The sequence below is a fragment of the Scomber japonicus genome, chromosome 4 (genome assembly GCF_027409825.1).
Source record: "Scomber japonicus isolate fScoJap1 chromosome 4, fScoJap1.pri, whole genome shotgun sequence".
NCBI lineage: Eukaryota > Metazoa > Chordata > Actinopteri > Scombriformes > Scombridae > Scomber > Scomber japonicus.
In genome coordinates this window covers 2,101,046-2,118,675 of record NC_070581.1, presented here as the reverse complement: position 1 = coordinate 2,118,675, position 17,630 = coordinate 2,101,046, and the positions used below count along the sequence as shown (strand labels likewise).

Genomic DNA, 17,630 nt, shown 5'->3' with positions numbered 1-17,630 from the left:
TGATTTGGAAAATCTTTATTGTGTATGATTGATTCTTAAGATTAAGAACATAGTGTCTAATGAAAAAGAACTACATCATGCCTTATTTGGGACTGAGTTTAGGTCTCTGTGTACATGGTCAGGTTTACAGTCAGGTAACTCTGATAGTTCATCTCATCTGTAGATCTTTCCATAAACTTTTCAAGTAAGTGATGGGGGCTCCAGTGGTTGTGACCATTAACCCCCTGATAATGGATTACTATTATTATTATTATTATTATCATCTGTTGTAGTGCTTGCTGTAGTTGAGGTAGGCCTAATAGTATTGCAGTAATAGGATGCTATTGACTCAATAAAGGAAAATGCTTGCTAACATGTTCACTATTGAAGTGTTGTAATGAATTTATTTTCAAAAGTGACACGTTGAACATGTCGAGTTGGCCAACAATCCAATAAAACCAGGACCAGACAGACGGTTAGACAATTTTAACGTTTACTTCATTCGATCACATGAATATGTATTTGAATTTCTAGCTGTGTCTACTCTTCTCTTTGACATCAGATCACTGTGATCTGTTATATTTACAATGTATTAACAACATGTTTTAATTCATTCAGTGTCTACATCTTCCTCTAGGCCTCAACATTGTCCTCGTGACAGCTCTTCCACTTGCCCAGATCACTATAGGTAGGTAGTGATCTTCTCATATTTTCACTTGTAATGGAATCACATCTGGTAGCTGTAGTAATGTGATTCATGTGTTTTAAACCCCTCCCAGCCCATATGTTTCCACATTCTTAACAAAAATTTCACAAATCTCCAAGAAATTATACAAAATTAGGATTTATTTTTATTTTTATTTTTGATGAAGTCTGTATAAATATGAGGAAATATGGGGATTTTATTGTTATACTGACACATCACAAAACACATTACTAACAGTATTTAAATAGATCAAATCAAAAAGGTAAAAAAAATAAACCAGTATCCAGACATGTATCAGCCAATGGGGTATCTACCATGATAGGTTGGGTATGGTCATGTGACTTCAGGCCAATCATTATCTCAGACAGGCGGGGAGGCAAGAGGAGTATCCAATAAACAACATGGGTGATGCAAGATTTGGTCCATAAAGCAGAAGAGTGCAGCTGAAGGGTTGATACTCAAGTTAGTACACAAGTAGATACAATGTAAACTGTGCCTATTTGATATGCTGTATTCAGCTTACATGTATACATACATACATACATATAAAAATACTAATAGTCATTGGGATAATAATTATGATTAATTTTATTTACAAAAAAACAAAGTTACAAAGTGTTAAACCAGGATTAAAAGAAAATTAAGCCAATTAAAAATCAAAAATCTTGATAAATAAAAAGAAATGAGAACTTGTAACACGTCCTGTTCAGAGTTAAGTCAATAAATACTTTGTACAAATCTCTTATCGACTAATGAAGGGAAATTTGAGTTAGAAAGCATCAGGCTCATTCAGAAGCCATACAGGATGAGTAAATCACTGTTAAGATGCTCTGAAGAAAGGAAATAAAAGAAAGAAAGAGCTGATGTCATGGTCACTTTGAGCTCAAAAGAAGTCCAATTATGGGTTTTTTTAAGGACACTACACTGACTAATTCACACTGAGATATTCAAGTTATGTGTATATACACACTCACTGAGCACTGTAATAGGAAGTGTGTAATCTAATACAATCCAATACAATCATATCAACTTTCTGACAAAATGTCAATAAAAACTGAAAATGGATAGGATCATAGTGCTAATAAAGTGCTCAGTGAGTGTATCTATTCATTGAATTTATGTGTTTTACATTTTTAAACAGTTCAGTTCTATCAGTTAAATGAGATGTTATTTATATCAACATATACTAAACATATTAAATGACTTTTCTACAGTAAATGCAGCATTACAAAACACAAAGATCTATTCAATCTAACAAACTTTCCTCTGTTGCCTCCCAACAGACAATTACAACAGAAAGAAAAGTTTCATCTTTTCAGATGAATATTCTTCTCAAGCTGCAATTGAACATATTGCACAGCCAACTGCCTAGCTGTTAATGATGAAAAGAGAGAAGAGGAAAAGCAGTAGACATCCATCATCACTGTGTTCCTAATAGACATAATGGAGCTCAGGGATCAGTGCTAGACTGGCAGCATCTGCTGCCAGCCGTCAGCCATACTCTCCATGGGAGGGAAAACTTGATTAGCCAAGATGACAGGAGTGTAAGTGAATTGGCTAGCTGTCAGCAAGAGGGGGGTATGCTATCAGAGTGTGTTGGGACTAAATGTTTGGATTTAAACACGTTTGAGTGCTGCCAGTTGGTGTGGACCATGAGGAAGGCAATAATATGTTGAGTTTTGCTGCTATTGTGTTGATAAAGAACATCTGTAGAGTGAGCTGGCTCATCATATCTTAGTTAAGATTCATCTTTAAGTTAACACAGTTTCATGTCTTGTGTGTTCTTTTGTTGTACAGTGAGTGGTTTAAAAAAAAAAAGTTTCAACATAGTTGATTGTTTTAATTTTTTTAAATTTTTACACTGGTCTCAAAGACCCTGGTGTCCAAATAATTCCACACTCCATCTCACCCTCCTCCCTCCATTCTTCTGGACAAGCTCACTCATGTTTATACAACCTGCAGCACTTTCAATGTGAATGAAAAGTGTAGTACAGGTATTAATGTATGATGATGATGATGATGATGATGATGATGATGATGATGATGATGATGATGATAGTGATTATTATTATTAAATGCCAAGTAACCAAGGAAGGGAAAATAAAAACTACTTTATATTTGCAGTTCAAAAAGTTTTCCAGCTTAAATGACATAATATGTCAATGTAGTCCATAATAAATCATATTACCAAACATTTCTGTTCTATCACCACCATAACCATGTGGTTAATGTTGGGTTAGGTTTAGGGAACTAAAACTGCAAGGAAAGGCTGTGGTTATGGTTCAAAAAATAGCTGAGTTAAGGTTTTGTAAAGATCACCCATCTATTGTCCACTAAAACCACAAAGCCCCTAACCCTAACCCACCCCAGTCACAAGCTTTACATGCCCAACCAACAAATAACTACATCTTGAAATCAATCTATACATAATGATGTCAACCAAGTCCTCCAAATTAAATGAGAATGAGTTTTCTGATCAGACCCCCCTATCAGCAGGACCACATCATTGATCTGTACCTTACAAAACATACAAATAACTGTTGAACTATTTTATGATTTGACCAGAGTATGGTTAAAGTTAAAACTAGGTTAGGTTTTGGATACATTGTAGCACCATGATTACAATAATAACCACATGGAAACACACATCACAGTCTCCATTGACAAAGCCACAAGCTTTGTATACTCAACCAACAATGAACTGATTCTTGGTTGACATATTGTGCTGAACTGTCTCAATTCCTGCCTTGGTTTCCATGCCCATCCTGTCTCTGTCCCCGCCTACCAGCCCCACAGTGTCTGCACTTAGTTTTGTCATTCTACACCTGTCCACTAGATGTCCACAGTCTTTCTTGCCTAGCTCTAACATCCACCTGCTCACCTAAATTGCCTCTCCCCCAGTTATCTCCATCTGTTGCTCATAACTCTATCAGTCCTAGTCTGCTCTCCATTCTCTGCCAGTTCATTAATGTTACTTTCTTGTGTATTTGCTGTCCTGCTGCTCTGTTACCTGTTCACAAGATCCTGATCCTGAAACTCTTTCCCCTGTTCTTGATTTTCCCTGCCTGATTTCCTTACACCTGTGATTGGACCTTTTGTCTGTTTTGACCTGTTTGACTTCATGCCTGCTTTTTCCTCAAGACTTGTTTGTCTTTTTCTTGGATTTCAAAGCCTTTTTGAGCCTTGGGGTCTGCTGTTGTGTCCTCCTACCACCTTGCACTCATACCTGTGACACCAAACAACAAACTAGTCATTTAAAATAAATGACAATAGATGTCATGGTTCTGTACACTCTTGAATAACACATAAAGGCAATTTGGGATCAGACACTCATATCAGGAAAACATCATTTGTATTTGCCCTCCAAAACTGTTACCAATCACTGTTGACGATTGATGAGGTGACAACACTCTGGTTAAGGTTTGGTTAGGTCTCCAACACAGTATCCAAGAAAATGTACTAACATACACAGCATTTTTTTTCTACTTATAAGCTTCTTTAGAAAATGGGATGAGTGATGAGACTTTAGCCCTGAGCTAAATCTGATAGCACAACATACTGTCTTTTGCTGCCAGGAGAAAAGACTCTTCATCCAGATATGTATTCAGATCACAATCTATCACTCAGCATCTACAACATCAGATTGGAACAAAGCCACTTACTTCCAATTCTTTCCATTCCTTAAAGATTGGAGCAGAACTGTGCCAAGTGTGAGCTTTATTTACAGCTTGCCTGAGGAAACAGTCAAAGACACATGTATCAAACAAAGCAGCCTGTTGTATAGCTGTTGCATTATGATATACTGGAGAAATAAAATCCTCCCTTCTGCAACATGCAGCCAGTGTGGCGCATTCAAAGTAAGCTAGTTTCTAGTGTCTATTATTGTCTGCATTAACTATAGTGAGTCAGACATTAAAGACAGTGTAAAGTGAATTCAGACATTTTCTTCTAAACACATTAAATAGGTTATAACACTATATTACACTACTACTACAGTCTACAGTCAGCCAGTTACCTGAGCTAGCTGCCGAGTTAGCCACCAAGTTAGCTGCCGAGTTAGCCGCCGAGCTAGCAGCTGAGTTAGCAGCCCAGTTAGCCGCCAAGCTAGTGGCTGAGTTAGCAGCAGAAAGCTCTTCGACATAGAGACTAGACATTTAGATTTGAATTGTGGAGCTAGGCTTCATAAACTGTGTTTCAAGATTTCTGTGTTCAGGATTTAGTGGGTGGGTCGGAAAAATTGTGATTAGCATAAACCCGCCCCTGCTGCTGTAAAGGTATAAATACATTCAGCACACACACTACTATTACAGTCTACAGCTAACAGCTGAGTTAGCGGCAGAAAGCTCTCAGATGTAGCGTCCATGTTTGTGGTAGAGGTGGTGACTTTGATTGACAGGTGACACTTGTTAGGGGGCGGGGTTTCAGCGGACTCGGCGGGCACGCCCACAGCGTTTGGTAGCAGAGAAAGAGGCTGAGTTTTACACAACTTTGAAGCCTAATTTCAAATATTTGGCGATTTTTTTAATCATTCAAATTTGGCAGGGTGGTTAACAACACACTTTTGTCTGGTATGTCAAACTCAGAACACATATTTATTCTTACTTTACACAGACTTTAAAGTAACACCTAGGGCCCTATTTTAACGATCTATAGCACATGGCGTGAAGAGCGTGGCGCAAGTGCCTTTGGGGCGTATCCAAATCCACTTTTGCTTAAAGGAAAGTTGGCTGATGAGTTGCTAACCTCACATTTAATTCATATAAAGGAAGAATATGGACATATAACCAACCAGTCTGATGAGTGTAGAGGTGTGCAGCAGCCTGGTGTCATCAGCTGATTTAATAAACAGTGAGTGACTGTGCGTAATGGCACTGCGCTCTGTGCAGCATCAGAGGCTACAGACCTGCATAGGTTGTTAGGACTGTCTGCAGCGGCGCTCTCCATTTATTTTACAATTAATTAAATCTGATAAATATTATGACTAACTAATGCATTTTAATATGTTGATGTACATCCAATACGAATTCTCATTGTGGTCCTTTTATTTGTAATGTTTTGCATGTGTGCTGCTGCGTGTCCGTGTGGTAACGGGCACAGTGTCCGCGCCTATATACCCGCCTAGAGCATATTGGACTCTTGATGATGCTCCCTTAAATAACAGTGAAATATGCACCAGTGACTTTAGACCTTTGTCAGTAGCGCAATCGCTTTCCTCTGCCTCAAAATAGCAACGCGCCACCAATGCGCCTGACCACACTTCATTTTGAGACCAACATGCCCATAGGCGCACAGACTGGTGCAAGTGCATTTGTTATTTAGACAACGTGGGTGCAGGAAGAGAAAATGACAACTGCGCCGGGGGAAACTAACAAAGACACATGCGCCATCCGCTTTGCGCCGACCGCAAGATAGGGCCCCTAATGTTAGATTACAACAGTAGGCATACACATTTCCTTTCTTTGTATTTTCTGTTATGTTTGCTCAACAGGTTAACACAGTGAATGCAGCTACAATTACACCAATATTGAATGTTTACTGTTTACTGAATGCCATTATTTAGGCAAATAAAAGTTAAGTTCCACCACTTTTTTCAGTATTTTTTTGGAAGGAGGGAAGAAGGAAGGGATGAAGGAATGTTTACTGCTAAAATCTTCTTAAACCTTAAACCAATTAAAAAAAACTGAAATCATTGGGTTTGTTTGAAATACATTTAATATCCCTTTAACAGTGTCATAAAAGTAGTCATGTCAGCCATATATTTACTTGCATATAATCATGTTGAATTTGGGCCTCTGCATCGCTTGAGTTAGAAAGAATAGTGTAGACAGTGTGACTATGGGCCCAGGAGATTTCAGCCAACACCTCAGGGCTTGTCATGTAGCATGACAGATGAGAACATACTGATGATACACAGATAAGACATGATGAAATGTATGGCTTCTACAGTTAAGCCAAACTGTTCAGATCGACTCTTTCAAGAAGGAAAAAGTGAAGGAAATATCAACCACACAATGATAGTTAAAGACTGAAATTGTTCAGGGTGTGCTGAGCAGCTTACCAACACAGATCTGTGAATTTTGATCTGATTCAACTGGTTTTAGTCTAAATACTTAGAGTAACATGGTCAGAAAAAACATCTAGTGCTACATTTGCTGCATGATTCTATTTAGAAGAACCTGATCATATGGAATAGATTTGAATGCTTTGGTCCATGAATGTGATGAATTAGATGTGGAATGATAAACTGTATTATGCTACAGCAAGTCTGGAGGGCCAATTGGGTAAAGCAGGTAACAGACCCCAAAAGCCCAAATTCACTGTGGTAATTAGATTAAAGTCGCATTAATCAATATTATTAAAATAACAATGAATCAAATGATTGTGTGTAATGTGAAATGGGTGTTGGTGGTAGAGATGAACCCACACTCATCATCAGCTCTATGGAGCTTTTCAGCTTCTTTTTAGTCCATAGCTTTACTGTTTTGGTTCTCAGCCTCAATTACAGTGAAAAGAACTCTAAAAAACTCACTGTTCACTAACTGCTCAACATCAAACAGCAGTCACATAAAGTTGTTTTTTTAGGGAATTTGCACCACTTGAATGATTTTGTTTGCAGTGTGCTTAAATGTTGTTAGTGGGCCCAATAATGGCTTATTCCAGCCATACACTAAAGTATTGTTTAATGTTGGTAACTGAATGCAAACACTGGACTAAACCTTTCATTTGAGTAAGCTAATTAGGACATTATTGTTTTCTACTGAGGTATTAATTAAAGGTTTAAGTGTCTCATTAAGGTTGAGTTAGAGCTAGTGCCAATACTACAATTATCAGATTAGATTTATATTTGTAGATGATATACTGTATCCTGGTGTATTTATCCACTAGTGTTTTTCATTTTATTTTTTGTTGGGTTTACAACATATTTATATGATTAAAGCATGGGAAATAATGAAAGGCACATTAACCTAACATAGGACATTGTTAGGATTTCTACAGTAATACTTGTCATCCATCTCTTTGCTCTTTCAATCCAACAGGAAGCTTCTTCCTGGTGGATGAATAGCTGCTATCATCAGCTGTGTTTTATCTGATATGTACCAGCATCTCATGTAATGTTGACATTATTCTGCTTCCTAAACCTTTTTCTGCATCTGACCAATCAGCTTTGTTCTTCTGCTTTAGTTCACCTTGTTGAGTGGAGCTTCTACTGACTCACATGGCCTATATTTTTTACATCAATTTATCTTGTCGGGACAGAGTACACAGTAGAATAGGACATGGCATATTTAAGTTCCTTATGCCCTCAGGAACATTAACAGTGTCTCTTGTGTGCTCAGTGGCAGTAAAGATAAGATGCACAGTATACTGCAGTGGAGTTATAGGAGAACAAGAGTGTTGTCATGAAAACACACCATATATACACATATATTGTATTGTATGTATATATATATATATATATATGGTCAAATTTACAATGGGAATCTGACTTTTTGCCACTTGTTTTACCATAAAGAATGATGATGCTTTAGAAATAAAATAATAATAATAAATGGAAAGTTTAAGGTAATTGCACTCTGACTGTTAGAAAATTACTGTTGAAAAACAGGATTTTTCTCAGCATCTTTGACATTTCTCTGGAACAAAAAAAAAGAAAAAAGAAAAAGACTACTACACATATCTCAAAAAGCAGTATGTAGCTTTAACTATCTAAAGTTTAAAAAAGAAGAAAACAACAACCCTAAAATAAATAATCATACAGAAAGATGATGTAACCTAATTTATGGCAGGCAAATGTGCTTTTGGCCAAATATTCCTAATTAGTAATGAACTATTATCAGTGGAGCTAAATGAAAAAGCTGACCCAAAAATCACACAATCATCAAAACATGAATTTACTACAGTCCACTGCTTGTAGATGCACAGGATACAAGGAGAAACAGCTACAGTCCATTCATCAGTTCAATCTGCCATTCATACAACAGACTGTTCATGACAGAAAAGCACAGTAATCTGTAAATGTTACAACTGAAGCATTGTTGTCCTTGTTCACATTTATTTATTAAACATATGTTAAAGTTGTAATTCAATCAACAGAGCTGCAGTATTGATGATTGGACTGATACAATCCAAAATAAATTAACAAAATTAATAACTTCCCCTAAAAAAGGCAGAAAGAGTAATCATTTTAAAGAAAGGCTCAGAAGCACACAAAGGTTGTGTGTATATATTAAAGAAGCTCAGTTCAGTGGGGCTGCTGGAAAATAGTTTGTCTTCACATGTTCAGCCTGCCTGCACCTGTATTCAGATGCAGTCCAGCAGAGGTTTCAGCTGTAGTTCCTCAGGTACACTAGTCTGTGAGGCTGGAACTTCTCCCGACACAGAGGACACTCTGCCTGCAGGAGGTAAACAACAAGCACACATGACAATCTTACAGTAACTGTGGGAACATTCAAACCCCTACACCAGGGGTACTCAAGTAGAAATGATGAGGGGCCACAAACATTTTTTTCAGTGACTCAAGGGGCCATTTATTGGGACCGTGTATGTCCGATAACGTATCATAACATTAACGTATGTATAACATTTACAACATTTTATAACATAACATTTCCTTTTTATTAAAAACAAAAATATTTCCTAAAATAAAAATATAATTTTAATTTGGGCATATATTAAAATAAATAACTAAAACTAAACATAACCCTGTTCAAGATAAAAAACAAAAAAAAACAAATAGCCTTCAGACAACCCATTTTTGTGCTTTGTTTACCAAACTATTTCACATTTCTCACATGTCCCCTTTAATGGGAGAATTGGCCTCTGCTTTCTTTGGCCAATGCTTCAAACCTGGGCTGATATGGTGTGATTGCCTGGGAGACACACTGATGCACGTGCTCGTTGGTTAGGCGACTCCGGTACAGATCGCGGCGCGCGGGTTCAAAATAAGAGCACCCAGCACGATTTTTTTTTTTTTTTTAATAATTAAAAAAACTTTTCAAAACAGCTCGAGGGCCACAAAAGGCCGCTACTTAAGTATGGGGGCCCTACACCTTTAAAGAAAACGTTTGCAAGTTTAAAGTGTGTGTTAAACCAGCAGCCAGGTTTCCATATGAACAGTGAAAGAGGTTTTCATTCCTCCTGTTCATACTGACTGACTATTAAAAGATCTTCAAATGTGTTTTCAGTGATGGAGGACTGTATCCACAGTGTGTCCACACACTCATTTAAAGTAGATGATCAGCTTCTATTGAGCTTCATCAGTGTGAGTTAGTCATATCAAGTGATATCTGACACATTTACAGTCTTTTTAGCATGTTTCAGTGTTCAATGTTAGGACTGAAAAATAGTGAACCTGTCCTTTAACTATATATTTGCTGAGATGAGTAATAACAGGCATACACTGCTTTAACGTGGACAGAATGTCATGTCAATCATCTAAGAAACAGAGATGCTCAAAGCCTGATTCCTTTAATGAGAATGATTTTATTTTCTAAGTGAGCCTGCTTTTTAGAGCCACTGGTTCATGTGTCAGTCATGATGTGAGCCTGACCTTAGTGTTGCACCACTCTGTGATACACTCCCAGCAGAAGAGGTGTCCACAGGGAGTGGAGGTGGAGTGTCTCCTCTCCTCCAGGCAGAGGATACAGCGGCTGGCTCTGGATCCTGAGCTCTGAGTGTGCTGAGGACTGAACACAGACATACTTCAACCACAGGCCTTTTACTGCAATGCTTTAATAAAAACTTAAAGACAGTGTAAAGTGAATTCAGACATTTTCTTCTAAACACATTAAATAGGTCATAAATGTATTTCTAAAAAATGTGTAAAAAGCATTTCAACCATTTAGATTTGAATTGTGGAGCTAGGCTTCACAAACTGTGTTTCAACATTTCTGTGTTCAGGATTTAGTGGGCGGGTCTGAAAATGTGATTAACATAAACCCGCCCCTGCTGCTGTAGAGGTATAAATACATTCAGCACACACTACTACTACTAGTCTACAGCAGGGGTCTCCAAACTATTCCACAAACGGCCATGTGGCAGCAGGTTTTCATTCCAACCAAGCAGGAGCACACCAGACTTGATTCATTTAATCAGCTGATCTCAGTCTTCAGACAGCTGATTGGTCAAATGGTGTGCTCTTGATTGGTTGGAACTAAAACCTGCAGCCACATGGCCCTTTGTGGAATAGTTTGGAGACCCCTGGTCTACAATTAGCCAGTTAGCTGAGCTAGCTGCCGAGTTAGCCACCGAGTTAGCCGTCGAGCTAGCAGCTGAGTTAGCAGCCCAGTTAGCCGCTGAGCAAGCAGCTGAGTTAACAGCAGAAAGCTCTTAGACATAGCGTCCATGTTTCTGGTAGAGGTGGTGACTTTGATTGACAGGTGACACTTGGTAGGGGGCGGGGTTTCAATGAACTCGGTGGGCACTCCCACAGTGTTTGGGAGCAGAGAAAGAGGCTGAGTTTTACACAACTTTGAAGCCTAATTTCATATATTTGGCGATTTTTTTAATCATTCAAATTTGGCAGGGTGGTCAAACTCAGAACACATATTTATTATTACTTTACACAGACTTTAACACTTGTTTAACTGGCTCTCAGTACTCTGACTTCACTTCCCTGTCTGTGGCTTTCAGCTGCAGCTTTAGTTTCATTAAAAAAAAACTGCTTTAAGACTATTGTCAGTGGCAGATCAATATACATGTGGTGCTCTAATGAGTATTTGTGTGTGTGTTGATAGTAATGAAGGAGCATGTTCCACATTACAACAGTGTGACTCATTGATGTCTTTACACACACACACACACACACACAATACCTGTGACTAGATAATGTCATTGTATATTGTACTTTCTCCTTCACTAACAACATCTCATTCCCACCTGGTATTAATACATAATCTATGCAGCATGTTGTGATAAGGTGTCAGTCAGCTGTTTGTGCTCATGCTGATGTGTACCTGACACTGAGGTTCCTGTAGTGCTTCCACTCCTGCCTGGCTCTCTGTCTCTGTCTGAAGTTGTTCAGCTGCAGACACACAGTGATGATCAGCTGGAGGAGGGACATGGCTCCCAGCAGTCTGTAGCTGCCCCTGATGGTCCCGTCGTCACTCCTCGGCCCCGACACACGCACCTACACACACACACACACACACACACACACACACACACACCAGTATAAAGTCAATGTAGACATCCCTGCTGGAATAAATCCTTAAGACAGCGATCAGATGTATCTACACATCTGCACTAAATGCAACAGAGCTGGCAGCCTGGAAGTATAAGAATGTAAGTAGAATACAACAGTGATTGATATAATCCAGAAACATAAATATGATGTGGCCACAGATATATATTCTGAGATTGCATGAAGATCAAATGATTCCTGAAGGACACAGTGAAGGATGGGCAGCAACATCTCTTCTAAAGAGTGAATCATTGCTGTGTATCCCATACACACACTGCCTGTTCAACAAATGGTGAACTAACTTCCTCCTGGTGGTAACTGGAAGAATGTCATAAAATGTCAAAAAGATGGAAATAACAAAAACAGGATATAATTAGCTGGGACCTGGAGGGATGTACAGCTTTTCTAACACTGTTTGTGAAGTGTACTAATTGTTGTTCAGTTAATGGTGCATCTCTACACATTATAGTATATTTTCCTTTATCTCTGTGATGGCTCTCAAGTCATGTATGCATGTATACATGTGCAACATAATACAATCTGATCCAAGTGGAAAGTCCAGTATACTCAATAAAATCAGTATGTATACTAAAGAATATGTGTTCTTGATGTTCACTACTACCCCACAATGCAATGCACAAAGGAAATGGGTGGAGCTGCAGTGGAAACATTATAGATGGTGAAACAGCTCGAGTAACAGTTGAGAAAAACAAAAAATAACTATTTATATTTAGGGGAACATTTAGCTTCTATTTGAGAAGTTGAACTTGCAGTTATTCTCAAGTTACACAGTAATACAGTAATATGAGCATGCTGACATGTTTCTGTTGACACTGCGGACATGCTCATATAGAGCAGGTCATAAAAAATCCAGTATTGCTTAGGCTCTAGTTAGTTTATATTTTATGAAATTACATTATTGATGAACTGTTTTTTCTTTCCTGTAGATTATTCAAATTGAGTTTGATGTATTTATTAAATCTAAATTTATTTACATTAAATTATTATTTATAAAATATATCTTTATGTTGTTATATTTACGTGAATCATTATAATATGTTTTGCTCCTTTATTGTTACATATGTATGTTGGAGAAACAATTAACTACTGTTTTCATTAATGATCAATTTTCTGAGGAATCAACTCATATCGAAATAAACAAAAAAACAACTATCTTTGTTTAGTCCTAGCAAAAGCCCAAAACCCAAACAATCAGGTTACAATGATTTAAAAAGAAACATGTTTTACATAAGAGAAGCTGCAACCACAAAATGACTTTAATATAGTACTATGTAGATAGAAAGATGTATTTTAAATGTGTAAATATCACCTACATAGCTGATACCAGCCGTCCTCTTGGAAAGGTGATAGAAGGAGCCGCTGATGTAGAACAGAGCCACATGGAGTCTGTGCAGGAGTGTCAGGCTGTGCTGGAGGACAAACACAGCTGGCAGGTACGCTCTCCTCTGAGACTCTGACAACAACCCAACTGCCTTCTGCATCCACCTCCTCAGCCAAGACTCCAGACTCCATGGTCCAGACGCCACCTGTGTCCGTCTGATGCTGCGGTGCTCCTGTCCGCCTTCCAGCTCGTTTTCCAGACAGATCAGGACCTTGTCCAGCAGGTAAGGCAGGAAGGCATGGCAGAGGACAAACAGGCCTCGTCTGACCACGGAGGGGATATGACGTTGACTGGGGTCTACCTGGATGATGTTGACATACTCCTCACCCAGAGTTTGGTAACCTGAGGAGGACAACAATATTGTTCTGCTCTCAGAATAATTTTTATGATTTAAGGTACTTGAATAACTTGATTTAATGAATGTATTAGATTCAATTTATGGTAAGAAATTCTGCATAAGAAACACACACACACACACACACACACACTCACGCTCAGTTATAGTTGTACAGCGATCTGGAATTTTATTTTGAAGGCTACATAACAGTTTATACTTGCTGTAACGTAGCAACCAGCAGTAAGAAAGACGGCTGGTCACTCTGAATGGTCTTTTCTCATACTCACGAAAGCAATGGCTGTAAGTTTGTTAATCTGATATTTGAAGTAATATATAATATGTATGTTTACTTTGATAAGTTTAGTATTGTAATGTTTGATGTTTATTAACTAGGAAGTCATATAAGAAGTGTTAAAAGTAATTTGAGAGCTGATGTAAAGTAAGTGTTGCTTAGCAACAATGTGTATCAGCCTACTGTTAAGGTAAACGGCTCATTTGTGCCGTGTCGTTTTTTAGCTATTCTTTAAATATTATTACTGTTTATTAGTTTTCTTTACAGCGTGTCGCTAAGGTTTTGTATTGTCTTTTATTTGCAGTTTCACTCGTGGTATTTCTACTAAAAATAAGTACATAAAGGGAGCAAGACGCTCTGATCCTGTCTCAAGTGTGATACCTGAGTTTGGCTGACTGTTAAACTGTGATAACGTACATGAAGCACATAACACACACAGAGAACAGTACAAATATAAATCAAGATGTTCTAATAATAAGATGAAAAGTTAAGTTAAATTTCATGTTGGTTTAGTTAGCTACCTGAGAATGTGGTTAAACCATAGTATGCAATGTCTGACAGCAGCTCTATCTCTTTCCTCCAGTCCAACCATCTTTTGGATCCTTCAAGAAAGAAAAAAAAGTTCAACAAACTTAAATAGAACAAGTGCTGAATTTCCTACACAGACGGTTGCTTTTACCAGTTTAACATACAAAGGAGCTTCTTTTTTTAAACAACAAAACTCATCTACTGCTTCAAAGTGTAGCTTGTCCTCTGGCCACAGGGGGCAACAACGCGCACAACAATGAAGCATAGAACATGACTGAGGGATTTTTCCTTTTTTCAAAAGGCAGATTCTCTGCTGATGGCTGAAGGCGGTCCCGATTGTTAATATTTGGGATGAGTTGTGTAAATATCAGATTAAGAAAGTGCTCCTAAAACTAAGCTACATGCTGGAGTGAAGTTAAAGAAGACAAGCGTGTTCATTCTGAACAAACTTACCAGCAAGTGTCTGGAAAGCTTCGTTGGCGTTGTTCCTCAGATACGTTTGATAATATTCATCCTTCTGACTGGACCGAATCAACTGAGACTGGTTAGCAGGAGCAAGAGGCATTGTAAGCTAATATCAGAGAACACATCAAGTTACACACTTCATGATGACATGTTTATCTCCACTGAGAGCTGTTTAGATCGATCACTTATGTCTGCATCCACGAAACAGCATGTCAGTCCAATAAAACACTCATTAGACTTGTAGCATACAAAGTGCTAACGCTAAATGCTAGGTCAGATAGCATTCAATTAGCCGCGATGCTGTGAAACATAACCAGAGAAACTGTAACTGCGCGGTGTTATCCTGACTCTCTGTATCCTGAACGGTAAGAATATACGCTCATATCTCCTGGTAGTGGACAGTTGTTTGACAGCTTCACGGAGCTACAGCAGGAGCCACAGCCAGGAAACATGGAAGTTGATGTTGTGTGATCAGACTGTACAGTCTATGGTCAGAACTGACACAGTGCCACCTCCTGGCAGGTGGAGGCATTACAAGCCAACACTCTGCTACATAATATATGAGAGCAGAGTTTTATAAACAAGGTTAAGCCCAGCCTGTGTGGAGAGTAACTAAATACATTTACGTAACTGTACTTAAGTACAATTTAGACGTACTTGTGCTATACTCTTCATTCCATGTTTCCACTGCACTACATCTCAGAGGGAAATATTGTACTTTCTACTCCACTACATTTATCTGACAGCTTTAGTTACTTTTCAGATGCAGATTTGACACAATGGATAATATAACAAGCTTTTAAAATACAACAAATTGTTAAAGATGAAACCATTGGTAGTCTAATAAAAATTGTGTTAAAAATCAGAATATGAAGTGTTAAAAAAAATACAATATAATTTATTTATTTTTAGGGGTGCTTAGATCAAATGTAGGGGTGCTGGAGCCCATAAAAAGGGTCTAAATAATACTGCAGATGTTTTTAAAAGAGATATAAAAACTTATCTTTTTACTAAAGCATTTTACTAAGTGTCTTTTATATGTTTTCCTTTTAACCTTTTTTATTTTCTGCTCTGTAGCACTTTGAGATTGCTGAAATGTAAAGGGCTATAAAATTTACATTTATTATTATTATTATTCTTGTTATTATATCACTCATAATACTGCAGTACGTTTACTGTAATACTGCATACTACATCACTCATAATACTGCAGTACTTTTACTGTAATACTGCATACTACATCACTCATAATACTGCAGTACTTTTACTGTAATACTGCATACTACATCACTCATAATACTGCAGTACTTTTACTGTAATACTGCATACTACATCACTATAATACTGCAGTACTTTTACTGTAATACTGCATACTGCATCACTCATAATACTGCAGTACTTTTACTGTAATACTGCATACTACATCACTCATAATACTGCAGTACTTTTACTGTAATACTGCATACTACATCAAGTTCATAATACTGCAGTACTTTTATTTTAGTAGGATTTGTTTTGTTTGACTGAGCCCTGCTCAGCAATACACACACACACACACACACACACACACACACACACACACACACACACACACACACACATGTATTTCTCATGACAATGCAAACTTACAAATCTATGTTGTATCCTCAACACTTATTTTATGCAGCTTTTTTGTGGTATTATTCAATGACAACCTTTAATGTATATACTATTTTCTTAATTGTTTGCTCTGAGTATTATCTCCAGGTTCATCCCTGTTCTGAATATGTTTTGTCTGCTTGTTGATTAAATTATATTCAATAATTGAATAAATTATATTCAATACGGGTATGTGAAAAGAAACTGACCATCATCTCAGAACCAGTTTTTGTGTATTTATTATTAATACATATTCAAATTTCCTTATGTTTGGTGCTAATTTAATATTCATTCTTTATTCTGAGTTAATTTGGTCAACAGACTGATATGTAAATATAGTACAAATTAAGAATAATTCAGTTGCCTGGTTATTCATTTGAAGAACACATTGTCTCCAGGCTTTAGAAAATGAAGGACACTAGATCCCCCAACACAACCCCAGCTCTCTGACCAGAATCCAAAATGAAGGATTTTTCAGATTATTACTAACAACTACTGATGACAACTACTATTACTGATACTGACATTTGACAGTTGACAAATATTTGACGAATCACATAATGATAAATTGATGGCATTCTTTTGGTGGAAAGCCTTCCCTGAGGAGTAAAGCTGCAAAGGGGAGATCAACTCCATATGAATGCCTGTGTATTTAAATGGGATGTCTTCAAAGCTCCTGTGGGTGTAGTGGCCAGGTGTCCCAATACGTTTGTCCATGTAGTGTATGATGTAGCTATTGTTGTACTGTGAGCTGTACTGGCAGCTGTTTTATCTTTCTAAATTCATTACCAACATAGGTTTGAGGGATTGCATGTAATAAATAGCAAAAATGGTATTTTCCTTATTCAGTCTAGTGCCACAGTGAGCTGGTCCCAGATAAGCATGGATGGGTGGATGGATATCATTTTTCATCATCTACTGTTAGTTTTTAAATAAAACAATGAGAGCAGCCATAATCAAAATGACACTGTATGATGACACGCTACGTTTCTTAACAGAAAAGTCCAAAGCCTGTTCTATGAAACTGGAACTGGAGTTTGCTGGCATACTTACGGTAGTTGTAACAACAACAGATTCACAGGAGAGTAACTCATCTAATAT

General features: G+C 37.7%; 1 protein-coding gene across 1 annotated transcript; it reads right to left on the bottom strand.

The window, feature by feature from the left end:
* Nucleotides 1-8,628: 8,628 nt before the first annotated feature.
* Nucleotides 8,629-15,341, bottom strand: pex10 (peroxisomal biogenesis factor 10). The gene is made up of 6 exons (XM_053316855.1): nucleotides 14,880-15,341; nucleotides 14,420-14,500; nucleotides 13,202-13,611; nucleotides 11,641-11,813; nucleotides 10,236-10,371; nucleotides 8,629-9,078 (listed from the first exon to the last, which is right to left on the bottom strand). Exons 1-6 carry the CDS (start codon nucleotides 14,989-14,991, stop codon nucleotides 9,010-9,012), a joined length of 981 nt encoding a protein of 326 aa, XP_053172830.1. The 5' UTR covers nucleotides 14,992-15,341; the 3' UTR covers nucleotides 8,629-9,009.
* Between the last annotated feature and the right edge of the window lie 2,289 nt (nucleotides 15,342-17,630).

Excerpts from the sequence above, each read along its gene's own strand:
- pex10 (XM_053316855.1), bottom strand. The coding sequence starts at position 14,991 with ATGCCTCTTGCTCCTGCTAACCAGTCTCAGTTGATTCGGTCCAGTCAG. Across the intron at positions 14,501-14,879 it reads AGCTTTCCAGACACTTGCTG|GATCCAAAAGATGGTTGGAC; the intron begins GTAAGTTTGTTC and ends TCTTTCTTGAAG. Across the intron at positions 11,814-13,201 it reads GGACGGCTGGTATCAGCTAT|GTGCGTGTGTCGGGGCCGAG; the intron begins GTAGGTGATATT and ends GTGTGTGTGTAG.